The sequence below is a fragment of the Thamnophis elegans genome, chromosome 1, assembly GCF_009769535.1.
Source record: "Thamnophis elegans isolate rThaEle1 chromosome 1, rThaEle1.pri, whole genome shotgun sequence".
Classification (NCBI taxonomy): Eukaryota; Metazoa; Chordata; class Lepidosauria; order Squamata; family Colubridae; genus Thamnophis; species Thamnophis elegans.
The window spans coordinates 80,281,779-80,308,752 of NC_045541.1; the positions used below are offsets into that span (position 1 = coordinate 80,281,779).

The following is a 26,974-nucleotide window of genomic DNA, read 5'->3' on the forward strand; positions in this document are numbered from 1 at the left end:
GTCTGCTCTGCATACCATAGCATGTGGGGCACAATTCACACCGTAGGTGTTGTAGCATGAGATAGCAACACAAAACCCTAAAAGAAATCATAGTGACGTTGTTGGCCCAAACAGTGCAGTAAATAGTAGCCATGGCAGGAAACCAAGTTTGCAGGTACAGAAAAAAGACATTGGCTTGGGGGGGCAGGGGGGAAGGCTCGTCCAAATCTTGTGTTAGCTGATAATATTGAGCGCATCAATTAATGAGTGGAGCTCATCGCGCACATTTGCCAGGGAGTGGCAGATCTTCTGTGGGTGGTCCAAGAGCTCAATACTATAGGTGTAAGGATCATATTTCACAGAAAAAGGTCGCTTGATATGTGCTGCGTAGACCCTGAAAAGAAGAGGACAAACATCAAAGATGGGAATGTAGTGGGCTCCTGAAAATGTTAAGAGATAAGGAAGCAATTAAAGGCATACTGTGTGTAAACCAGCTCTCATTAGCCTGGACCTTGGACAATGACATGGTTGTCTAGGAATATGGCAGCTCTATTTGATGTTCTCTAGGATTATTGGAATTAATCTGGGATCAAAGGGTTAATATTGTCAAGAATCACTAAACATATAAGGTTCAACTACATTCAATTTAGTTGAACCCTACATATTTTTAGTCTAAACTCATCCCTGCCCTTTGCCTAAATATAAATTCATTCTAAGGAAGCTAGCATCTCTACCATGCTGTATATAAAATAGAAATAAATTTTCCACTTTTGTTTGAATAAAATTCACTACATTTTTATTTCTTTTCATGTCTTTTGATTATATCACAGGGTTTTTAAAAAAACACACACAAAAAACAAAAATGCACATTGTGCTTAGGTAAATTAAACATGCAACAGGCGACTTGCTTGCTGAAGGTCAGCCAATATCATAAATGATATATCGGCAATGTATTTCCATGGAGCCAAAAGCTACAGTTGAAAATAGCTGGCCACTTTGTGACCAAGAATGGAAGCCATTGAATTGATGAAGATTATGAAACTAATTGTAATGGCAAAAAGGCTGTAAACTAGAGGCTCACCAAGCCCAGTGTTTTATATCACACACAAGGTAAATATTAAATCACCAGAATGAACTAGAAAATTTATCTGCTAATTGCACACACACAGTTACAATCATTCATATTGTAAAAAAAAAAACCAAACATTTTAGTTGAAATGATATTGTATGCCACGGGTGTCAAATTTGCAGCATCACGTTGCCGTCATGTGACATTTTGTAATGTTTTTTCTCTTTGCAGAGCTGGGGTGGGAATGGCCTGCACATAACACATCCAGCCCACCGGCCGCCAGTTTGACAGCCCTGTTGTATGCTCTTTTCCTTCTTCATCTGATGAAGCTATAACTGTTGAAGTTGTAGCCCACAGAACCTAATGTAGTAATGAAGGAATCTCTATAGGACCCAATAATTCCAGATTATTTATGTTATGGCACCATCTAGTGGCTTTGGGAAATAATATTAACTTGTCTCAAAAGTAACAATCCGGCAAATATTAATCCCTTCTGTTGTGTTACTACTGCCTTTTGATCAATAGTTCATACTAATATTTAGATTTATCTTGGGATACTGTGCGCAAATATTCTCTTCAGAAGAAATTATGAGAAAGGTCTGGCTTCAATTTAGTGTCCCTTCACAAGTTAAAATTAAGACAGAAGCTGTAGGACCATACAACGTTTTACGTGGTAGTATGTGCTACTACAGACATTTGGAGTTCTTTCCTGCACATATATTTCACTCATGTACAGTCCAGGGGTCTCCAACCTTGGCCACTTGAAGACTTGTGGACTTCAACTCCCAGAATTCCTCAGCCAGCTTTGCTAGGATTTGAAGTCCATTAGTCTTCAAGTGGCTAAGGTTGGAGATCCCGGATGTACACTTCTTATCTTCCTCTTTAAAAATATTGGTGGAATGAAAATATATGGAATATAACTTTCTTCCCTAACATAAACTTCTTTGGATGTTTAATGAGTGTCAATGTACTGTATAATTTATAACAGCAACCTACTGAAAAGCGAGTTTCACTGAATTTTTTGAGAACAGTGCAGTATTTTGGGGAATGAAACCCTGGTTAATAGAGATATCAGAATGGGGTCTGTTAAAAATGCAGTGGTTAACTAGATCAGTGGTCCCCAACCATTCTGGCTTGTGGGGGACATGTGAGTGGGAGGCGCACACCTGCATGCACAGCTCCATTTGGCGGAGCTTCATGCACTAGTGTCCTTCACTCACGCGAATGGAGCTTTGCGCGTGAGAGGAGGTCCTTTCACTCATGCATGAAGTTCTACTCATGAGAGTGTCAGGCACTTATGCTTAAGTGGGGGCAGCGCACACCCATGTGCATGAAGCTTCACTCACACAAGCAGAGGGCATTAGCACGCAAAGCTCCGTTGGTGCAAATGGAACTTTGCACACACATGCTTGCCTGCCGCTTGCAGGAGTGAAGCTTCACACATGCACACATGCTCAGGAGTGGGTTCCGGCTGCTGTTACTGCCAGTTCGCTCAGGGATGCACTGCACATACGTGCGCACTTCATGAGTGCTATGCATTTGTGCAAAATACTAAAAATGCTTCTGCGCATGTGCAGAAGAAAAATAAAATAAGATGCTAGGGCGCCGTGGCGTGGCAGGCCGAATTACTACCTATTCAGCCAAACCGGTCTGAATCAGTAGCAACCCACCTCCTGTGCATGCCCATCTCTTCCATGACCCTTACCTGAGTTTAGCTTTGGCATCATTGAAACTCTCCGATACAAAATAAACAGGCTGATAGGTCTGATCTTGATAGGGTTGCATGGCCGTAACATCGGGGTCAAAGTCCCTTAGTTCCGGTTCATCGGACAAAGAGTGCTAAATCAAGGAAAGGGGGGGGGGAGAAAGCAGGAGAACCCCATAAGTCGATTACTGCAGCAAGAATAAGTTGATCAACCAAACAGGATCACCCAGGCTCAGAAGCAGCTGCTGCACTCTTCAGTTTACGGGTAGCTGAATGGAGATAGATTGGGGTGGGGTGGGGGACACTTACTATGAGCTCTCCATAGGAAGATAGGAGGCCAGCTCCATAGGCTTTAATGATCCCATTTTGCTTGCAGAGCCCAAACTCCACTGTGAACCAATAAAGCTGCAGAGAAAAGTGGGATGGAAAAGAAAAACAATGATGGTTAGCATTTTCTTTTCCGTATTAGAGAGATAAATTTTTGTTGCATCTGTTCCTTTTTTGCATTGCATTTGGGATGGCAATTAGAAGCTCTTCTGGAAGAAAAATGCATTTTTCTTTGTTCTTAGAAATCAGCATTCATTTTCTCTTTGTCATATTTATGCTGGAATATCTACTAATAATATTATTTCCTGGTGTCTGCTACTGCTTGTATTGAAAACCTATAACAGATTGTTCTATCCCAGCTCTATCCCTGCCAGCTACATTGGCTTCAATTCCTAGAAATTCTGATTAGCATAACCAAAATTGGCATTTCATATCAACATTTACAATCAAGATACATATGTAGAACAGAATTTGACAGAGGCAATTACTGCTCTATCTGTGTATCCCAGAATTAAGGACTTACTGTTGAAAGTTTTTCAATCTCCTCGTCAGTCGCACCCAAAGATGCAAGTCCAATGTCCTAGGAGCAAAAGAAAAATAATCATGTACAGTAAATATTATGTGGTTCCCCCCCCCCCCATGACCATTATATGTTTTGTGGGCACAGCTCAATTGTTATGGATCATACAATAGGATTTGGTAGATTTTATGGATATTCAGTATATTACAACTTTCCAACATCATTCCCAAATGATGAGCAAATGCTTCTAATTATAAGGTGGTAATCTTCCTGAACACTGGCTAGGAAATTATGACCCTGGCTTGTCAGGAAATATCTGGATATGCTATAGCCTAATTGATGAGTTCTTATTTCAACCATATTTGTAAAAGCCCCATGATCTATTGATATTAACTCATGGGAAGTCTATAAATCGTTTTATACTGAATGCAGATAGGATTGTATAGTTTATTGCCTCCTTGCAATCTTGAAATTATTTCATAAGTATTTCAAGATATTCTACTACATATTTCTTTATAGTTCATGTTTCTAGACCGCCCACCTCCCTCAAGGAGAGACTCCAGTATACATCAAACTTTATTTATTTTTTTATAATTCTTATAATTGTTATCTCTATTTTGACATTTAAGAATCTCTTTGGAATGCTACGATTCTGTTTGGTGTGCTCCGATGCATACATATGGCTTTAATTATTCTTTTAAAAAAAAAACGAATTGGAGCCCACCCAATGAAGGGAAACCCTGCAGCACATAGAAGAGGTTCATTCTCAATTGCTAAACAAGAACAAATAGGGAGAAATGATAAGAAACGAGATTTTGATTAAACATGAAGGGGAAAGACATCCCATTTAAGGCAACATTTAAAGGGTTGGGCCACAATTCTACCTTCTGAGTTTCCAGAAATTCTAGGAGGCCATTATGTGTTATAATGATCGTACCTACAATGATAGTGACTATTAGCATTCTTAGGAGGGAAGGCAAGGAGGAGTTTAGTAGAAATGGAAATAGAAACTACACCCATCTCCATTTTCAATCTTATCCAGGCCCCAAATCATTATTTTAGAGATTGATGATGCACCATTATTTGGCACAGTAGTTGTGAGGGGGTAGGATTAGCTGATTTCTAATTACCTTTTATCCACTCCCCATCTTTTAAATTCTGAAAAACATTTCCCTTTTAGCAATAGCACTTATGTACTAACTCACAGGATTTTACAGCACCTTCTGGGCACTTTACAATGTCAACATATTGCCCCCCAAAAATTGGGTCCTCATTTTATCAACCTTGGAAGGATGGAAGGCTGAGTCAACCTTAAGTCCTGACATGATCAAACTACTGACTGTGGGCAAAGTTAGCTTGCAATACTGCATTCTAACCACAGTACCGCCAGCGTCAGTTTCCTTTTGGCTGAAATCAATTGAAAATTAGCTACTTTTAAACCACCTAAGTGGCTATAATTAGTGGTGGGTTCCTACCAGTTCAGCCGAAATGGTAGTACCTTGGCAGCCTGGGTTGCTGAAACCGCCCCTGAACTGGTTCTCCCAGTGGTACAGCCATCTTGGTTCTTGCTTATGCACATGCGCAGAGCAACTTTAGTTGTATTGCACATGCGCATGCAACTCATATCAAGCACACACACAGCATGCACATGAAGGCGCAGCATGCATCAAGCATGCGCAGGAAGTGCTCTCACACACAAAGTGCATCCCTGAGCAAATTGGCAGTAGTCTCTGCTGGAACCCACCCCTGACTATAATGCTAAAAATACAATAGGGGAAAACTTGGAAATCATAATATTTGGTCATTTTAAGATGTGACCTATGGATTTTCCACTTTTGCCACAGGAGATAAGAGGCGGCAAAATCCATTTGGGTAGACATCTAAATGAACAATCTTTTCTCAAGGGTGCTGTCACTGAAAAGGAGTTGATGGGCATTTTTTTTAGCAGTCTTTCAGTATGAGAAGTGAAAGGTACAAAGTGCATTAAAGTTCACCCAGTCTTAACCCACTAGTTAATAGTAGAAAATAAAATCCCACATATCTCAGTGTGTGGGGGGGAGGGAAACACATTTGAAAATCCACCTTTGACAATGCTTATGTGAAGACAAAAATCACGAAACTGCATGCCACTTCCTTTGGCCATGTCACATGGGGGAATTCACTAGAGAAAGCAATTCTGTTTGGATAGTTTGGGGTAAAAGGAAACCAGGCTGCCAAAGAACACGGTGGCTGGACACTCTCAAAGCTGACACCAGTCAGTGCATAGAACAACTCAAGGGAGTAGTGCAAGATCTGAAGATATGGAGAGACGTGGGCCATCAAATTGCCAAGAGTCAGACATGACTGAATGGATAACATTATCACGTTCCTTATCTATTTTGGCAAATGTGTCAAATGTCATTTTATAAAAGGCTGCTACTTTAATCTGGGAACACCTTCTGGTTGAGTTATTTTTCAATGGCCATCATTCCAGTCAGCATGGCCAATGACTGCTCTAGTGGCAAAATAGAGATCGTACCTTCATCGCAAGGTGGTCCACCTTTGGCTCACCTGAGAGAACTGTGCAAATGTCTTATCAGCCAACATTGGTACGTGTCCCAGAAGTTCATGGCAGCAGTCCCTTTGGAAAGAAAAACACTCACTGTTTGCAATCTCTTTGAAAAAAGCAATCCAAGAACTTAAGAAGCCAATTCTATGAGGTAGTACTCACGGCTCTGGAGAGTGCATGGGAGAAGAAGCATGCCGGATGTACTGTGTGCATTGAAACACCCTGAAGGCTAAACTGGCTAAGAAATCCCGAGCTGAGAGAAGGCCAGCTACTGGTCGGAGTTGGAACCCAGTTCTCTCTGAAACAATCCAAACCATCTCTTACATTCAGTTGTATCATTTAAGAAAGGATGAACATTAAGAGCTTAATTGGGTCTTATTAAACTAAGGCTGTATTTGCTTCAAACATGATTTGGGAGAAATGCTCTGGATCTTGTGAAAAGAAAATTGCAGCTGCTTTAAAGGTCTCATTAATCTTAATGTTTTGATTCTTTAAAACATTTTTTGGTAGCCACAACTTTTTTTGGTAGGAGGGACATGCAGGTTTTCCAGGAAGCTTGAAAATAATCAGGCCAATGATAATGGAAACATTTTATCTTAATTATTTTCAAAGCATGAACAGCCTTTAGTACTGGACTACTAAAGTGTTATATTGTAGCTGTTCAAGTACATCCAGTGCTGAATTTTGTGAAGTTATACAACTGGTCTTTTTCTAATCTTTTTTTAAAAAAATTGTACATATTCTTTTGGAAGTCTATTCATTCCAGATCCATAGTATTATTAGAAAATATTATTATTAGAAAATGTGATTTGGGTCACCACAAATATATTAAAGATTATAGTGTTATAGATCCTAATGTTTATTGTTTAAATTTCTACATTTCCTCCTAAAATGCAGTTTAATTACACATTTTGGTAGGATTTTTTGAGCAAAATCTACAGTACAAAAATCTTCAAAAATGCAAAATCCCAATGGATAATACTTTGGATATACACATTAGTCCAGAAGAAGCGGAACAGATTCGTTCTTCTCAAAATGAGCAAAAAGTGAGCAAAGCTCCTGAAGCATCCTTTTTTCTTTGGATGAACAATAGTCTTATGGATGTTCCCCTCTACTGAGCATCTTTACAGAGCATTTTGGAGGATTCCTTTTGAATTCCTCTTGCAGAAACCATAAATATCTTTTGCTGTTTTATGAACAGTGAATTTTGCCGAACTTTGGCAAGCTGTTTTCTTTACCTGGCTGAGGAGATGTGACCTAAATATTATAGAGGATTTTCTTCTGAGAGCAAAACTTAAATGGAATGTTTATTTTGCATAACAAGTGAATATACAGAATTGGAAATTGAAGAACACTGTTTTAAATTGTCTCGTAGATTTTGTCCAGGATAAAGGATAGGGAGGGAGGATAGGGAGGGAGGGAGGAAGAGAGGGAGGGAGGGAGGGAGAGAGGGAGAGGGAGTGGGAGAGGGTGAGGGAGAGAGTGAGGGAGAGTGAGAGAGAGAGAGATATGATAGAGAGAGATATGATATAAATAGAGATACAGATAGAGATATAGATAGATAGATAGATAGATAGATAGATAGATAGATAGATAGATAGAGACAGACAGACAGAAAGAAAGAAAGAAAGAAAGAAAGAAAGAAAGAAAGAAAGAAAGAAAATTCCCAGGGTAGTATTGCAATGTTGTTCTCTAGTCACCATCTCTGTGGTTCAGGGGGCAGTACGTCTGAGTTTTAAACATGGTCACTCGTCTTTGGAATCTAGTTGAACATCTCTTCAACTAGAGTCTCCCCTAAAGGTCCCAGAAGTACTGCTGAAATTGGGCGAGGAATTTATTAAACCACAGAGGTGCAAAGTTTCAAGCAAGGTTAACACCATAAAAATGTACAGTCCTGTAAAAATGACCACAAACTTACCTTTCAGGAAGCAAGAGACATCCTCCAGCTGAGGGATGTTGTTTTCACTATAACCACTGTACCTCTCCAGTAAATGAAAGGCATCCAGGTGTTCTTTGCAAGCATGAGTGGGATAAAGACTCTTCAGAGTACTATACACTTCCCTCCTTTAAAAGAAAAGATATCAAAGATATTTTTCCAGAGTATTCGCATGGAAAAGATAGTTACCTTAGAATTCTGACAATCAGTTTAGGATTGTTGATTGAAACATTATTTTATTTTTTGTTTTTGTTTTATTTTATGTTTTTATTTTATCATTTTGTCTTTGAATCCATCTCGACATTTACAGACTGCCCAGAAATGTCCCTGCAGTTTTCAGAAGTGGTTTGCTATTGCCTCATTCCTAGGGTCTATGACAATTTGCCATGGCCAACTCATCAAGGCCAACTTGCCATGGCCAACTCATCACAGGACAACACACTGCAGGACAAGAGTTACACTAATATCAAAGAAATGATGGAATAGAATCATTAAAGAAAGGATGCAAAAGGAGATCGGAATGAAATGTGAATGCAAAAATTTAATTAATTTATATTTATTTTAAATAATTAAATTGTTAAATTGTCACACAACAAGTTGTCTTGCAATGAGTTAGCCATAACAAGTTATCCTACGCCAAGTTGCCCATGGTGAGTTAGCGGTAGCAAGTTGTCCCATTCCACCTACTTAGGGCTCTGAGAGAGTGACTGGCCCAAGGTCACTCAGCTGGCTTTGTACCTAAGTTGGAACTGGAATTTACAGGCCTCTTGTTTCTAGCTTGATACCTTAACCATTACACTAGAGTGGAAGGCCATGAGATGTTTAAAACATACAAAACTGTTGTGGCTCGGCAGGAGCCATTGGAGCTGCCACCAGACTCCGACAGTGAAGGTCTTATGAGTCAGCCCTGAAGGATGCAGAGGACCCTGGACAGGGTTCCGACTCTGACCAGGGAGCAGAGAGACTAGTTGGTCACCAGGTGATGCCTGAGCCTTGGATCAGTGGGAAGGAGACAAGAGAGAATGATCCAGAAACCACCTGTGAGTTGTTCCGGGATGCACGCCATCGAAGGGCTACTCGGCGTCAAGAACAACTGCGTAATCACAGGAGGTGATTACATTCAGCTGATGCTCATTAAGATCCTCTCCTGATTATAAAAGGGACTGCTTGTGCCACGCCCTTCTGCAGAAGTCAACGTTAAGGACTAACAAGAAACAAACTTGGCAGGCTGGATTGCTGCCAGAGTTTGTTTCTGTTGCTGCCAAGTTTTGTAGGACTTGCTGCCAGAGTGCTTATCTCTTTGTTTATGTGGCTTGCAGCCAACGAGAGTCTGGACTGATTAAAAAACATTCTCATTTACGTTGGTTTCGGTATTTGTTCCTGGAAGGAGAAGGGGGGGGTGTCAGAACACAAAACATAAATAAAAATAGAGTGCAAATAAATGGGCAAAAATCTTCTTCTGTCCTAGAGTAACCATGAGTCAAATGATACCTTAACAATTGAGATGAAAATGGTGGGGCAGCTACTCTGCTAGAAAAAGCAATTTGACTTTCCTGAAAGGATCTAAGAAAAGATCTAGAAAAAGTTCCTTTACACTTACCAAGTAGTAATCTCCTCTTCTGTGTATTCAACTCGAGGAATTGGGTCTCCACTATTAGAAGAATACAAGGAACAGGCACTTAAAAATAATGGTGTAGCAAATAGTACAGACAAACCCTGCAATATTTAACTATGTCATACCCAGTCATGTCCAAAATCTGTCACAGAGTACAGATTATAGAGTACCTTAAACTAAATGACATCAATAACAGTCCTTTATTTAAGAAAACTATCCTTTAGATTTATTTAAGTATTTGTTTTCCTGGTTTTGTTGGTGAATTTTCCATTGTAAAGGGGAATATTTTTTTTATTATCCCTTTATCTCTTTCAGATAAGCCCTTTTTTTTCATATTTGTCCTCTACTTTTTCTAAGAAAATGTGGTCACTATAAGTAGGTGCACTCATTTATATAGTAGATCAAGTGTGATCTGTTAGATCCTCAGTTATTTGAGCCAAAGGGGCCACCTTGGGGAATTTTGAGGTCATGGCAGCCATTGTGTGCATGGCTGCTCCCAAGTCACTCATATACCAGAAGGAAAACACAACACTGAGATGCAATTACCAATCATAATCTTTTTCTAAAAATGGCCCCGAGTGAAGTTGTTCAATATTTAGATCCAAATGAAAAAGCCACATCAGAGCCAACATGGGTGTGCTTGCTGTATCTGTCAATAGTTTATTAAAGAAGCTGCACCTTTTGGGGGGAATGGCTTTCTTGGTAAATGTGTTCTCTCAAAAACATTTGACCCAGGGGTGATATACTCCGAAGTCTGCTACAGGTTCGCTTCACTACCAGTTTGCTTCATGTGCAATGCATGCCAAATGCGTTCTTTGCGTGCATGCACACCACAGGTGCTACCATGTAGCACTGAAAAAGAAGGATTAAGAAGTTTTTTCTGAGTCTGCAAAGGTAAGTAGAACAGTGAGGGGGTGATTTCCTGCTTTCTAGCGAATATAAATCACACGGCAAAGCTGATTGTTGTACAGCTGATCATCAGAATTACCGGCTTGCCCGAACTGGTAGCATTTTTTTACTACCGGTTCTGGCAAATTGGTAGCATTTTTTACTACCGGTTAGGGGAAAATCAGTCCAAACCGGGAGCATTTCACCCCTGATTTGACCCCACCCCATCTCCATCCCTGTCTAAACCTCTATTACAATTCCTCAAACATGTATTTTCCTGGCACTGCATAGTTACACAAATATGCAGCTTTTCCAAGGTCCACTAAGGGCTATCGTGAATACACTCCTACCAGATGCAAAGCAACTTTCTGGCTTGGGATCTGAAAGCTGCACACCTTTTTAAGTGGGGCACTGATAAAACACAAGGTTTGCTTGAGGTTGATGCTTTATTTTACAATCAGCTAATTCCCCCGTCTTCTTTTTAATTAAAGGTGGCCACAAATCTGAGTATCTTTCAGCTCTAGGAAGAGAGTAACCAATACTCTCCAATTTAAAATTAGGTTGCAGAAATTTGATCCAAGTTTGAATGTGTGAATTGATTGAAGGAAATAGTGTTACACACAACTGGCAAACATGGAACACTGGAAGCAAGATGGATGAGTGTGAAAGAGAAAAAGTGATGAAGCAGGAAAGGGTGAAAATAAAACAAGTTTAGAGAAGTCCATAGATAACAGTGGACAAAGTGGTAAGTCTTACTGCTTATAGTGAAAAGCAATTTCTGCAATCATTTTCCTTCGCTCACGATATACTTCATCAGAGAATCCCTTGGAGAGAAAAAAAATAAGACCAACAGTGTTATTTAAGAAGCCAAATTCTTATTAAAGGTTCAAGAAGGTGATATGAAGGAATCACTTGTTCTAAAGACATTACAACATTAGTGGTTTTATTTTAAATCTCTTTGCTAGTGCTCCCTAGTACAGAATTTGTCTTTTTATATTTGTCATAAACATGCCATGACTTCAGGGTAAACAGTTCAGATTTCATCAGTGCATATGTGAAATTGGGATTTTTCTACAATTTAAATCACTTTAACACTTGAACTGCCGAGATCAATAAGAATGACGATTTTTCATCCCATAAAATTGAATGTTTAGACGATCCTCCTAAAGAAATAATGAAAAAATGTTTACTTACTGGGTGATCCAGATCCAAATCAGGGTCAAATTTGGTAACTAAATGGTGACATAGATCTAACTCCGAAATTTTTCTTGGAAACCAATGAACTAAAATCCAAAAAAAGAAAGAGGAAGTTAAGTGAAATCCCACAAACTGATATGATGGAGTTGGTGATGTTGGGAATGTTGAATTTTATCTAAGAAGATCAAAATCAGAAACATAAAATAGTTGCTTCTATTTAATATCAGTAACCCATGAACTGGATTTATCTTTTAATTCCTGGCAGTATCTCCTTTAACATAATAACTGTGTAATTCTATAATCTTTTTTTACCATCATTCTTTTACTGGAATGTAAGTCAGAGGCAAATCCCTAGGTGAAAGGACCAAAGTTTTTATTGAATAATAGGGAGAAATTCCAACAGAATAAGTCTGAATAGCAATAGCAATAGCAGTTAGACTTGTACACCGCTTCATAGGGCTTTCAGCCCTCTCTAAGCGGTTTACAGAGTCAGCATATTGCCCCCACAGTCTGGGTCCTCATTTCACCCACCTCGGAAGGATGGAAGGCTGAGTCAACCTTGAGCCGGTGAGATTAGAACCGCTGAACTGCAGATAATAGTCAGCTGAAGTGGCCTGCAGTACTGCACCCTAACCACTGTGCCACCTCGGCTCCTAATAGAAGATTAGCATAGACATTCTTAGACACAGGAGAACTGGGAAAACTGATCAAACAAAAGCTCTGATTTGGGCATTTGTTATCGGCCCACCAGAAAGCAGACTGGGGATGGGGGCTTTGATCATTCCAATCCATCAGCTCTGGTCACTACTGGATAGCCTTTCCCAACTAAGTCTTATCCATATTCATTTGACTTCAAATCTCATAATCACAGCCAGCATAGCCATGACCATGCAGTTTTTGATGTTAGTTATTGATTTAGAAGATTTCTATGGCTACTCACTTCACAGAAAGTGACTCTGGGTGTAGTACAACACTCCAGTAAAAACAGTAAATAAATCACTCACTAAAACCTTTCAATAATGATTATTAAAATGAATTTAAAATTAGAAAAAGAAACTAAAATGGGGAAAGAGAATGAAAGATGGAGTGTTATTAATAGTAAGGCAGCCATCGCACGACAGGGTTCACCTGTCCCCTGCTGGCATAACAAGTCTTGAGGGAACTTCAGGAGTGAAGCTCAAGAGTGAGGAGGTCAACCTTAAATCTGGGGAGGGGGGGAGTTAATGGAGTTTTAGATTTAGATTTAGATTTTAATAGCATTTATAGGCCGCCCTTTTCCCTGAGGGGACTCAGGGCGGCTTACAATAACAAGGAAGGGGAGTGAAGACAAAACATAAAAAGAAATGTGCAATAACTGAAAAATACTAAAAACACAACATTCTCTCAGCATTCGGGAGGGGCAGAAGAGTTTATCCCCAGGCCTGACGGGCTAGCCAGATCTTGAGGGCTGTACGGAAGGCCTGGACTGTGGTCAGGGTACGAATCTCCACGGGGAGATTGTTCCATAGCGTCGGAGCAGCAACTGAGAAGGCTCTCCTCCGGGTAGTCGCCAGTCGGCACTGACTGGCGGATGGAATACGGAGGAGGCCCGCTCTATGCGATCTGATGGGACGCAGGGAGTTGCCTTCATTCAAGAAGTTCTGTGAGATCAGGGATGTAGTCCTCTGGATCTCAGTGAAAATAACAAGATGTACTAGTTAGATCCACATGTCTAGAAACAGATGTGGAAAGTTAGATAGCCCTTTGAAGAAAATAGATGCATATATTTCTTAAAGGTTTTGCTGAATAATCAGAAGATTGCAATGCAAGGCACCTGAAAAGTGATTTATGAAATTGTCAGGCATAAGCAAACCAGAACCACATCATGAATATGTCCTAGTAAAAGCTTTATTGCTGATCACCTATATTATAGGAATCTTGTCACAGTTTGCTTTCCCTTGGGAAATGGCAAATATAGACCTAGAGCCGTGATGGCAAACCTATGGCACGCGTGCCAGAGGTAACACACAGTGCCCTCTCTGTGGGCACGTGAGCCATCACCCCAGTTCAGCTCTGCCACATATGTGTGCAACCCTCCCACTGGCCAGCTGATAGTCATGTCTCTGTCATGCATGCATGGGGGGGCGCATACAGGGGGTTGCACATGCAGGGGGACAGGGTACATGCAAGGAGGCTGTGTGCGCATGCACAGGTGGTGAGGTGCATGCAGGGGACCACATGCACATGTGAGGGATGCACGTGCATTGCATTTTGGGGATTTGAGGACATGTACCAGGGGTGGGTTCCGGCTTCTTCTACTGCTGGTTCATTCAGGGACGCACTTCAGGCGCATGCACAGAAGCAAAAAACAAGATGGTTCTACCAATAGAATTGGTTCGGGGGTGTGGCTGGCTGAGTTATTACCTACTTGGCCAAACTGGTCAGAAGCGGTAGAAACCCACCTCTAGCACGCATGCACATTTATATGTGCATGTACACTCTTTGGGCACTTGGTCCAGAAAAGGTTAGCCACCACTGACCTTGAGATTTGATTTCAAATGTTCTGTCCTCCAAAACAACTCTAACCTGGAATGTCATTTTACTCCCCCCCCCTTTATCAGTGATTCTACTCTATCAATATCTCCTGCTCCTAATACATTGAATAAGCTACAAAGTCCTTCTTACACTTGTCTTCTTTTGTGCTCCTTACATCTTCTGACACCCTTTTAAGGGAACTGATGAATGTGCTCAGCGCAGAGCAATGGAGTTCGCATCGCACAAAGTATTCCAGGTCAGGAGAACCTTCTTGTACTTTCTTACAGTGCCTTGTTTCCAAATGATGAATTTTGGCTTCAAAGGTCTTTAGAGGTAGAGAGAAAGGAAAGAGTAACTGAGAAAAAAATAAGGAGATGCCTTCCAGATAAGACAAGGAATAAATGTTAGATTAAAAACAAAACAAAAAATTTAAGTAAGCTGCTATTTATCTTTTAAAACTACCGTATTTTTATTAGAATTTTCCCCTGTAATGATAAAGCTCCTGTACAGTGGAATAGACAATAGTAGGAAGGTGTTTCAGATAGTCCTTGCTTACCAACCAATCATTCAGTGACTATTCAAAGTTACAATAGCACAGAAAAAAGATTTACAATTGATCCTCGAAGTTGCCACTGCAACTTCCCTGAAGTCACATGATCACAATTTGGGCTCTTGGCAGCTGGCATACATTTACAACAATTGCAGCATTGCACATCACATGATTACCATTTGCAAGCTTTACAGTGACTTCCAACAAACAAAGTCAATGGGGAAGCCAGCAGAAAGTTTCAAGTTGAGGTCAAGTGACATTGTACTGAATGACCACATGGGATTCACTAACAACCATAGCTGGAGCTGATATCATACGTTGCACACAGTCACATATTTAACTTTACAACTAGATGACTTGGCAATGGAATTGTCAGTCATAGTTGGTCAGTAAGGATCCCCTATACCCACATATAAATAAATACTGGCCAGTCAACTGTCTGAAATATTGTACTTACACTCGGTCAGATCACTTCTGAAGAATGTTCCAAGTCAACAGATACATCATTTGTGGAAGCTATTATTTCATAACAACTAGAAGATATAGGGTAGAAAGGTCCAGTTGAAAGTGCACCATTATGAACACAATAGTTTTAGCCCATCGCTATCCTAGTTGCACTATAAGAATAAAGATGTGCTAGAGAAATGATTCTTGTAACACTGGTGACACAGCTTAATGCCTAAAGCTACTGCAGGATGATGAATGATACTGTACTTATTGTTGCATCATATAGTGTAATGACACTACTTTTATTAATACACTGTTAATTCAATTATATCACAACATTACATCAAGATAAATTGAAGCCTGGATATTTTTAAGAAAGCTGAATGTCTTATTTTCCATATAGGTTTTGAATAGTCCCGGCACTATGCTCTGGCCAAGGTGCTGAATGTAAACTATCAAGAGAATGCTTTGACTTCTAGGACAAATTCCTTCTGGAAATTTTGGGTTGAACTCTTTGATTGGCACAACTCCCATATAACTGTCATGTCCCAGGAGAAGCACATTGGAAGGAGGAGGAAAGATTAAATAATCCACCATCCAGTTCTACAATCTTCTCATTTAAAAAAAACCCTTCATTAAGACTAAGATTAATCTCTGGGTGAAATGGATAAAGAAATAAGCAAGCTTTCTCCTTTCCACATTTTCACTCCTGAAAAATCTACAGAGTGTGATTTATTGGTAGATCTTGGGATATAATGACAAGGATTTCTAACGTCCCTTGACCAACTCTCACACATCCCAAAATAACCACCAGATTGTTGAAAAAAGATACTTAGGATGAAGTCAGGGTTGATTTGTGTGAAAAGATTTATGAACTTGCTTCTGTTTATTGATTGCAAATTTCTGGATTGAGTACGTCTCACAACATTCCTTATTTTTTTTAGAATATGTCTCCTTACATGAGCCTCCATCATGAATTCAGCTCTATCAAAATCTGAGATCTCCCTGCTTCTGCCATAGATATTACATTTCATTGATACCAAATGTTCTCATCTGTGCAAAATTCCTGCTCATACTTCCATGTCTAATGCTAATAAGGCTTTTGCTTCTACTACTTTCAAGAGTTAAATTATCTCCTTCTCAGAGATACAATAGGGGAAAGGCTGGAATTGTTACTTAATCAGAAATAGACCAAGGGAAGAGAAAGCAATGTCACGAATAAATTCAATTTAGCTCCATGTTTTGTAGATGCATTGTTTGAATGTGGGATGTAGAACAATCAATACCTCAGCATTAATCTGACAGATCTGATTGCATTACACTTGCTTTAGTTGTATATAATGTAAAACAGCAGAGAGAAACAAGGCTGCCCACTGCCTTTTTCATCAACAGGCAAATGTCATTACACCCATCTGTTTTCATATCTTCTACCTGCAGTGCCGGAGGGATCGGAGTAATGAATCTTTCACTGTGGGAGCCTGGTGTGCATTGGTGTTTACTTTCCTTACACACCACTTCATGATTGCCCAAAAGAGCTTTGCACTCCTGAAAATCTCTCTTTTTAAAAAAAAAAATATTTTTTATTTTTTGTTCTCTGTATACAATTATAGGTATACATTCACATAATGATTATTCTTTTTTTACATTCATGGTTCTTATACATTTGTCATTCCATTTATAGAATTATAATATTCCATTTAGGTTGCTTTGTTTACCATCCCTTGCCTGTTTTGACACCACAATCTTCTCCCTTTCTTTTCTCCCTCCTTCCCTTCTCTACTTCCTTCCTTCCTCCTATCCCTTCCTTCTTCCCTTACCTGTCCCCTCCTCCTCTCTTCCTCTTCCCCTTCCTACCCTCTCTCCTTCTCTCTTTCTCTCCTTCGCCCTTCCATCTTTCTCTCCTCCTTTCTACTTCCTTCCCTTCTCTTCCTCTCTTGGAGGTCTCAGTTCTCAGTTCTCTTCAGATAAATGTCCTTTAGTCTTACAAATCTTTACACTCTTTTGGAGCGTTATTGTAAATCTTATTCAACTGACTGTAAAATAATTTTCACGCACTTTTGTGTATACATATACAAACACAAACAGTTCATTTATTTTAAAAAATGGATACCAAGAGACATAACAAATTACCTTTGGGCCTTATTATATACTTTCTGCAACATTTCTGAGCTTTCATAGGAATTATGGAAAGAATAACTAAATTCTCTCCATCTCTAGATTAGCTTTGTTTGCCTTAAAAATACTGAGCTCACATTTTAGTACTTCAATTTTCTTTTCAGTTTGTTTAAACATTTTCCCCTTTAACCCTGTGCTTTGTAATTATTTTAGCTTTTAGAATAACCTGTTAAAAAGAGACAGATGATGGTAAGTTCTGGGCTCCAGGCATTATTGTTCTTTGTTACTATAATGTTGGCTTTTGACCTGACCAATATTAGAAAGAATCTGTTTGCAAACCCAATTCTGGTTGAACAGGAAAGCAAGCAAATATTGAAAAATGTATCCAATAAATCCTACTAAGGCACTGATATCCCTGAATGCATCCAGTCAGAAGTCTAATCTAAGAAATGTTGAGAAATTTCACCAGAGAGTCTGACTATTTAAAATAAGATGTGCAATTTATTAATTTTTTTCTGATTTCAATTCTTATCTTAAAAGTTACTCTAAGAATCTTAAACTGGGGCAATGTATCCTTTCTTTGTCTTTTTCTTTTCCTCTCTTGGAGTTTGGAGTAGTTTATTTATATGCCGCCCTTTTCCCTGGGGGGACTCAGGGCGGCTTACAATTCGAAGGGAGGGGAAACAAACAGATTAACACATAAGACAGTACATCATTAAAAGCACAACATTCATACAATTCGGGTGGGTTACGGTCTTTAACCCCAGGCCTGATGGGATAGCCAGGTTTTGAGGGCTGTGTGGAAGGTCTGGAGGGTGGTGAGGGTACGAATCTCCATGGGGAGATTGTTCCATAGGGTCAGAGCTGCCACCGAGAAGGCTCTCCTCTGCGTGGTTGCCAGTCGACATTGACCGGCAGATGGAACTCGGAGGAGGCCTAATCTATGGGATCTAATTGGTCGAGTGGAGGTAATTGGCAGCAGGCGGTCTCTCAAGTACCCAGATCCACTACCATGAAGGGCTTTGTAGGTGACAAGTAGCACCTTGAAGCGCACCCGGAGATCGACAGGTAGCCAGTGCAGCTCGTGGAGGATAGGTGTTATGTGGGTGAAACAAGGTGCACCCACAATCACTCGCGCGGCCGCATTCTGGACTAGCTGAAGTCGCCGAATACTCTTCAAGGGCAGCCCCATGTAGAGCTCCCCCCCCCCTCTCTCACACACACTACTGCTTTAGCTGCAACCACCTGGTGAGGGAAATGTCCATTGAGTAATAGCCCTATCCAGGGGTGAGTTCCTGCCAGTTCTAACCTCTTCTACAGAAGAGGTTCCACAAATCTACAGTGCCGTTTAGAACCGGTTCCAGCTCCCTCCCCCTGCCCATCTGCACATCATCAAGATGAAGAGAGAGTGGAGGAATTCTGGGATTTGAAGTCCACAAGTCTTAAAGCTGTCAAGTTTGAACACTAAAGGGTTAGGGGTGCAAGGGTCTTGTAACTTGATAGCTTTAAGACTTGCGTGATTCAAATGCCAGAGTTTCTGAGCCAACATTTTGGTTGCTAAGCAAGAGTGTTGTTAAGTGAGTTTCACCACATTTTACAAGTTATCCACTCCCACTCGGTCACATGGCTGGCAAGCCACTCCCACCCAGTCACATGGCTAGCAAGCCACTCCCACCCAGTCACATGGCCGGCAAGCCACTCCCACAAAGCAGGCCACCCCTACAGAAGAGGTTCTAAAAAAATTTGAAACCCACCACTGGCCCTATCCCTGCCAACTTCTATATCTTCAAAGTGTTTCATATGACCATTGTGTCTCCTGACTAATTGCAAACATTTGCCTACCCCATCTGAGCATAAAAGTCAACCCCGCCTCCTCACCTCAAAGATTTTAAGTGCACGAGATGGCAGTGAAGTCTTCCCTCCTTTAAGTGTGAACAGAAGATTCAACACGGCTATCCCATCCTTCTCATCAAAGACAATGGTCTCAGTCAGTTCAGCAGCTTCTGATGCAGCAGCTGCAGCAGCTTCTCTCTCCTTTCTGGCATCTTCAATAAGACTCTGGCGTCTACCTATGAATTGTGGAGACTGGGCAAAGAGCACAAGAAGAGAAAATTCAACACAGCCATGGAAAATGATTCTTATCTCTATACAATATATGAATAATCAGCCTACTGCAGCTTTATCTAGCCCCAATGTAACTATTTAATTATCCTTCTGGTATCCTCCGGGATAAAAGGCTAGATCAGGAGTTGGACACTTGTTTCAGCAATTTCATTGCTATAGACATGATGTTTCAATCAATGATATGGGGAGAAGAATGCTTCTCAGTCATATCCCCATCCCTATTGTTTAATATCTATATGAGGGAGCTTGAGATGACAACATCTGATATTCAAGTATGGGCCAGAAGAGACTGTTGATGTCATGACTCACGGTCTGGAAGCAGTAAGGGATTGAAGAGGAGAGGGGAGGGAATAAGCTGAACTTAAATTCTGATATTGTTTATCAGGATTCATCAGATTCTTGATTGACTCCAGTTATCACTCTAGATAGGGCGCTATTCCCTCTGAAGGAGAAAGTTGAACTAGTGGTTCCCAACATGAGAACCCTTGCCCCAGAGGGGGGCAATATGATTTTTCATGGGGGCAATTTGAACCTTGTTTAAACCAAGTTAATGGCCTTTTAAGCTTCTTCCACGTGAGTAGAGTTCACTTTTTGAGTAAAGTAAGAATTATATGTCATGGGGGGGGGCATCAGGATTTTAGAGATGCTTAGGTGAGTCATAGCCAAAAAAAGGTTGGAAACCACTGCTCTAGACACACATCTGCTACAAGATGGACAAATGGCGGTCAATACTGGCAAGGTTGTCCAGTTTTGGTTAATGTGCTAGTTGCCAGAAGGAAGCCCTGGCAACAGATTTACATTATCCCAGACTGCTATTTTATGTAAGTCTGCTTTTGGTGACTTTTGGTTACTACTAAGAAGTCGCAATTGACTCAGATTCCAACAGCCGTGTTCTGCCTGAATATCTAACATTAATGTTGCAGGTACTGGATGCAGGCCAATGGGCCTCCAAGTATCATTCAAACACTATATAATCATTAATAAAATCTAATATACAGTGGCACCTAAAAATGATAAGACTGCATTGAGCGATGCCACCTTCCCATGAGAGATTCTAAAGGTTCCCCCCTGTACAATATTGAGGGATGGAGAGCAGAAAACTGTTTTTCACTATATGCTCCGTCACAGTGGAAAAGATCACTTTTATTTGGATGGCATCCTCTATGATGCTTTTTAGTAAGGTAGTAAAGACTGAATTGTTTTGAAGACCTTTTAGTTTTTAATATTGCTGAGTTAGCTGCTGGGGAGGGAGGATGGATAATTTTTATTACAACTTTAATATATCGGTATCAAACATTTTTAAGTTTTGTTATTATTGTTGTAAATTTATGTGAACTGTTAAAAGCCTGTACTGAATTGGCAAAATACAAATGTTTTAGCATATAAATAAATAATACACCGTGCATTAAAAACATTACTGAAATATACAGAGTGCTAACTTATTTCAGGGGGTAAAATCTACAGTGGCTATCAGTTTCTTTAGCATGCTGATATTGATGTTGAAAGCAACAAGCTCTTATTTTGTAAAATGTATTCCATCGTTTTGCTAATTTTTAACAAATTTATGGCAGCGGTTTTATAACAATTTGTCCCAAATGGAGAGGTGGGCATCAATTCCCTTCTGACGAAGCAGGCATTCTTCCTAGTTGTAAATCTCTGCATTGCCCAGGTTCAGGGAGGCATAAAGAGCAAAAACCTTAATCTCGCATATAATCACTGCTGACATCAAGCAGCTTGCAGAAAAAGAGCCGAATGTTAGAAGAAAGGACTATGCAACTCCAAAGGCTGCCTTTTGAAAGAGGGAAGTTTGTAGTGGTCATTTTAGGGTGTACAATGACCCAAAATACTCCCTTTGGTAAGTTGAGGATTTTTTTGTGTTTATGTCTTTGCTTTTGGGGAGTTTTATGGGAGGGGAGGACAGAGTGGGCTTTTGAGATAATTGCCTGTAAGCATGCTCAATTGTTTGCTTCCCACCCCCATTTCTCTTTATTTTCAAAACACCGGAAAGAATTTTTGCACATCTGGGAACAATAAGAAGAAGAAAGGAGAGCATAAATGCATAAATAGCAGCTTTATCTATTCAAAAACACATCCAACCCATGCTAGTTAATTTTCTAGCAAAATACTTTTGCCAAGCTTACCACTAATATTATGTTATTTGCAAACTGGAGGTATAAATTAGAAATCGTGCCGCCTGGGTCACTATGAGATGTATTAAAAAGCAGATAGAGATAAAAATGAGAGCCAGTTTCCAACCTGGTTAGAAACTGGAGAGTTTGTGAATCCTGCCTTAGGTAAAATCACCTTTGGCTGGTTCTGCTATCTTAGCATTAAGAATCAGGCAATGGCAAATCACTTTTGAAAAATCTTGCTAAGAAAACTTCAGACACCATCGAATGGAAGAAGAAAAAAACATCAAAAGGCAGATCTAAAGCATTTGAAAGAATTTCCATATGTAGTGATAGTATTAAATAGTCATTTAGAGGTTCATTACTCAGCCCCATGTGGATTTGCCTCTTTCTTATCATGTGATATTTTCTTCCCCGACCTCATGCTGTATACACTTGATGGATTTTAACCCCTAAAATCCCCGACTACCTTCACTATTGGTGGATAAGCTGTCTGGGCTTGATTGTTGATACCTATGGTTGATAATTGTAGAACAACTCAACTAGAAAGCATGAAGTTACCAAAGGTCAATGTGACAGAGAACATAAAATTAGAAGGCTCCACATTGCTCTCATGCCAACTTCTGAAGCTAACATAGAATGCATTCAAGGAAACAGGTATATTTCCAGATATCGAAACAATGTGAATATAGTTTTAGAAACCAGTATATACCTACCTACCAAGAATTCATGGTATTTATAAAATTTACTTTTGAATGGACATATATAAGTATGTACTCTTAAATGTGGTGATGTTGTCTAATCTAAATTATATCTATGTAGTGAAAACTCCTGTTGATTTTTTTTGTATAATATCCCAGCTTGTAAGGCCTGCCATTCCTAACCTAGTATACCCTCCAAATTCCCAAAATCCTATTAGCTCCAAATGATCTGTTGTTCTAGGAATTGCAATCCTAAATTACTTAAACAATGTTAGGTTGAGACAAAACTCCTATATGGGACTGTGGACTTTTGTTTGATTTTATGGTGATGCTGCTTCAGTGCTTCAGTTATTTAACTTGATGTGTTATTTGAGTCCAAGCTGTAGGCAGAGTGTTTCTGGGAAAAACTTGTTTTGTTCATCTTTGAGAAATAAGATACACTCATCTCTATCTCCATTTGAATAGAAGATACAAATTACTTCATTTATTATTATTTTTTATTATTATTTAAATATTTATTATATATTCATTTATTTCCACCAGGACTCCATAGACAGTGTTTTCTCTATTGAAGAAGATCGGGGATCACATTTGTTTTTATTTGCAAAGAAAAAAAGAGAGGGGAATTGCAATTGCCTACTACACTGCCTATCAGATATACTGTAGGTTAATCTTGTTTGAAATGCAACCTGCTACATTAAATAAGGAAGAGAAGATAATGAAAGCTGAAAGCAGTGGGTTTTATTCCTAATAGTACTTTTTTAGTCCGTGATTTCAAGCCGGTGTTTCATTATAGGTCATGCAACAGCCATCTGGGGCCAAAAGACCTTTCCACCTTATTGCATAGCATTACTTCCCTATTTATATTAGGGGGGAAAGAAATTAAAGATAAATATGGTAGCTTTAAGCTTCCCCTTTTTTTAGTATGAGTTCAAGCAATTCCGCTTGCATCTGCTCAAAAAAAAAAAAATTAACCTGTGTTTTACAAAGCAGTGAATCAAGACTGCTTGTATCTAAGAGTTACTTGGCTAGCTTTCCATACGAATAAACCCTGGAACCTGCCCTTTCCTGAAGGATGGGATAGGATTTTATATCTTTTCTTGTGTAGGAGAATTCAGTTCCATTCTTTGCACAAAAGCAACAGTGAACATCACTATTGGGTTGGCAGAGTGGTATTTGCCCGGCACTTGACTGATCTTGCAAAATTTGCTTCCTGACTGCAGACAGAGAAAGTAAAACAGAGAAAGTAAAACAAAGCCAGTAATAATCTAATAATTTAGTAATCTAGCTTCATACTGTTTCTTTTTTTTTCTTTTTTTCTTTTTCTTTTTTTCTTCCCTCTTTTCTTTTCCCTTTCCTTTACTTACTTACCTTAGGTAGATATGTAGATAGGCAAGGTGAGATGAACTATGTATATATATGTATGAATTTTTGCCATTTGCGTTGTAAACATGTAATGAGTTCTATTTCTTTTTTTGTATTTTGTAAACCTTGCCTTTTTTACGACCTTTAATAAAAAAAAATTTAAAAAATAAAAATAAAAATAAAAAAACAAAGCCAGGGCCATCCTTGAGGTCCCTACATCAGAGGAAAGCAATTTAGAAATCTTTCAGATGTTGTTTTAGACCACATTTTCTATGGTTGTCTATGATTGACCACACTGGCTAAAATTAATAGAAGCTGAGATCTAAAACACTGACGGTTGCACTTTGCTTATTCCTGCCCTAAACAAAATTGTAAGGACTGTGCATTTAGCCAAAACCAGTGCAAAGTTAAAATGAGCAAACATTTTGCAAGGCTAGAAAACCAGTTCGGTGTAGTGGTTAAGACATCGGGCTAGAAACTGGGAGACCATGAGCTCTAGTACTACTTTTGACACAAGGCCAGCTGGGTGACCTGGGGTTCTTCCCTCTTTCTCAACCCCAGGAAGCAGGCAAGCAGGAAAAGTGGAGGGATTTGTTCAGGCAGCCTCCAGCACTCAGAATTGACTCAAATACACCCTTCTCTCCCCCCCCAAAAGAAAGACACCTTGAATTTAAGCTGAATGAAACTTGCTGCTGTATCAGTTCAACAGGTACAGTGTACTACAATGTCAGCTCACAAAATGGAAAGATTTTAAAAATCAAATCCGCTTGCCTTACTGGTTTCACAAGATTGTTGTGAGGCTTGCATAGGAATAACCCTTGTTCATCAACTGAGCTCCTTGAAGGAATGGCTATTGATTTCTATTTCTGGTTCTCTGTCAGAGGCAGCTAATTGCTTTTCTATTTTTTATGCTGGTGATAACAAAAAAAAAAAAGATTTCAAAGATAAGTAGCATTCCTTACAGCATAAAAAAGAAAAAAATTCAGAAGCTGTGTAAAACACCAAAACTTTCTGACTTCTGAAACTTGAATGAATTACATACATAACTAACTGATTGCAATTATAAAATATGTTTAGCTGGCTACTGAATTAGATCAGTGTTGTGGATTGACACAGCTTAGTTAGCCATAAACTAACTGAATGCAGTAGATTCATAAAACGTTTTATCCCACAAGAAACTTAAACAAGACCAAGGTTAATCTAGGTTGTACAAATGCATCTGCTGGAATTTCACATGAACTGTTTAAACTTGTGGTTTAATACAACCAATATTTTATTTCCCAGAAATAAATTCTCCCACCTTGATATTAACTCCTTCCTCATCCCTAAGTATAAAATAATATTTGATTATGATTTTTCTTTATATATATTTAAAAGTAGCATGAAATCAAAAAAGAAATGGCAGTAAGTAGAGAAATTGTGATCTTTTATTTAAATGTAGCTAAAATGTTGCTTACAATTTATTTCCTATTATTCTCTTGTAAAAAAAAATATTTAAAAAGATATCTAAAGAGATGTTTTAAGATCGCTTCTGCTAATCTAGTTTTAGATGTTTTGACTCCCTGCCTCCCCTTTTGCTTTCCCAAAGTATCTTTGTTGTTACGAAACCTTTTCTTGGATTTGAAAATGAGTTTATTACAATAATTCTATTTTTTGTTCTTAATGGGGAAAAAATTGAAAAACCTCTCCTTCTCAGGCACATTACTCTAGTTTACATTACATAGTACTACATTTACATTACATAGACAATTTTGATTAAGGTCTTGTACTAATTAATTGCAAAGAATGTACAGTAGGAGAATGTATGAGTCTAAGGAAAACTGTATAAAGCATGATTACTTGTAGAATTTAACACATTTGGCCAATCAGCAAACTTTTCTGAAGTGACTTTACTACTCTAAATCAATAATAGTGTATATCTAGATAAATATGAAACCCAAAGAGAATCAGAATTATTTCAACAAACAGTTTGCCCTCCCAATAGTAATATCACCAAATTCCATTATATTTTATAGTTGTTTTTAAAGAATAACCATGATAAGTACTTTATTTCAGGACCATGAAGGGTGAAGCCTTAATTCTTTCCTCCTATACAAATAATCCTCACAGTAAAACTCCTATTTGCTGCACAGTGCAAGATTTTGTGCGCAACAACTACAGGTTCCTTCCTGTGATGAAATGCAGTTTCTTGGAAGATGGGGCAATTTTCATTGGGTCTGCAATATAGGAACAAACTATATTTTGCTATGGACTGATGTCCTGTGGAAATGCAACTAAGAAAGCAAGAGAAATGTAATCAATAGTGTTTTATGCTCAAGCTGCTAGGGTGAATGTTTATATGACATCTTCATAAATATTCCAAGAACACTCAGAAGGCTGGTTGACACCCATATATGCAGCGCTTGAGTCTTATGTACTTGAGGATAGGCAGTCAAAAATATAAGTAAATTAAAAATGAGAGATTTACCTTTGGTGCTAGAAGTGCAATGATCACGCATGAAGTTATAGCTAGCAATATCTATAAAACTTTAATACAGTCCGATATAGTTATATCAAGTCTTGTGGGGAGTTATAACCTTCCCTCTGTGCCTATCTATATTGCAGACTTAACTCGGATGCTGCAGCAAGGAAAAATGCAGAACCGAATTGAGATTCAGTGTTACAAAGAAGGTATTAGCAATTTGCCATTGGATACGAATCACTATTCTCTCATGCAAAAACAAGGAAATAAAGTAAGGCATATAACCTCACCAAATTTCTACTAAACTAGAATATTGTAAAACTCCTATTCTAGGCAATAATAAGACATGCAAAGCAATTCAAACATACAGTAATAAAAGAAAGCCTTTTGTTAGTATTTTAGTTTTAGCCTAGCTTTTATATGATTCCACATTTTTCCCATTTTATAATATTTTTCTTTTATTTCATCACTTTTTCTTCTATAAATGGCATGCTTCTTCTGGGCAACTGCATTATTCTCTGGTACTAATAATTAGCACCAACAATTCTAAGGACCGATCTGCCTAGCTTTGGGATTCTCCCACAATAGATTGATGCTCATGATACAAAGTTAGGTTTCTCTTCCTTCCCTACATTTGCCTGTCTCTGTAAATCAAGATCTCATCCTAGGGATGGCTGAGAGCATCTTTGCTTACCATGATGGCCTCGGCTTGTTTAGAGTCCAGCTCTGATACTGCCCGCCGGAAGCCTTTGGCTGAAGAACTGGAGGCGTTTGGGGTTGGCAT

At 39.1% G+C, this 26,974-nt stretch overlaps 1 protein-coding gene across 1 annotated transcript; it reads right to left on the reverse strand.

Moving 5' to 3' along the window:
* Positions 1-213: 213 nt before the first annotated feature.
* TH (tyrosine hydroxylase) lies at positions 214-26,974 on the reverse strand. Its single transcript, XM_032227255.1, has 13 exons — positions 26,885-26,974; positions 19,289-19,495; positions 14,449-14,623; positions 11,782-11,870; positions 11,344-11,411; positions 9,685-9,735; positions 8,067-8,212; positions 6,311-6,446; positions 6,151-6,220; positions 3,604-3,660; positions 3,063-3,158; positions 2,754-2,887; positions 214-373 (listed from the first exon to the last, which is right to left on the reverse strand). Exons 1-13 carry the CDS (start codon positions 26,972-26,974, stop codon positions 214-216), a joined length of 1,479 nt encoding a protein of 492 aa, XP_032083146.1.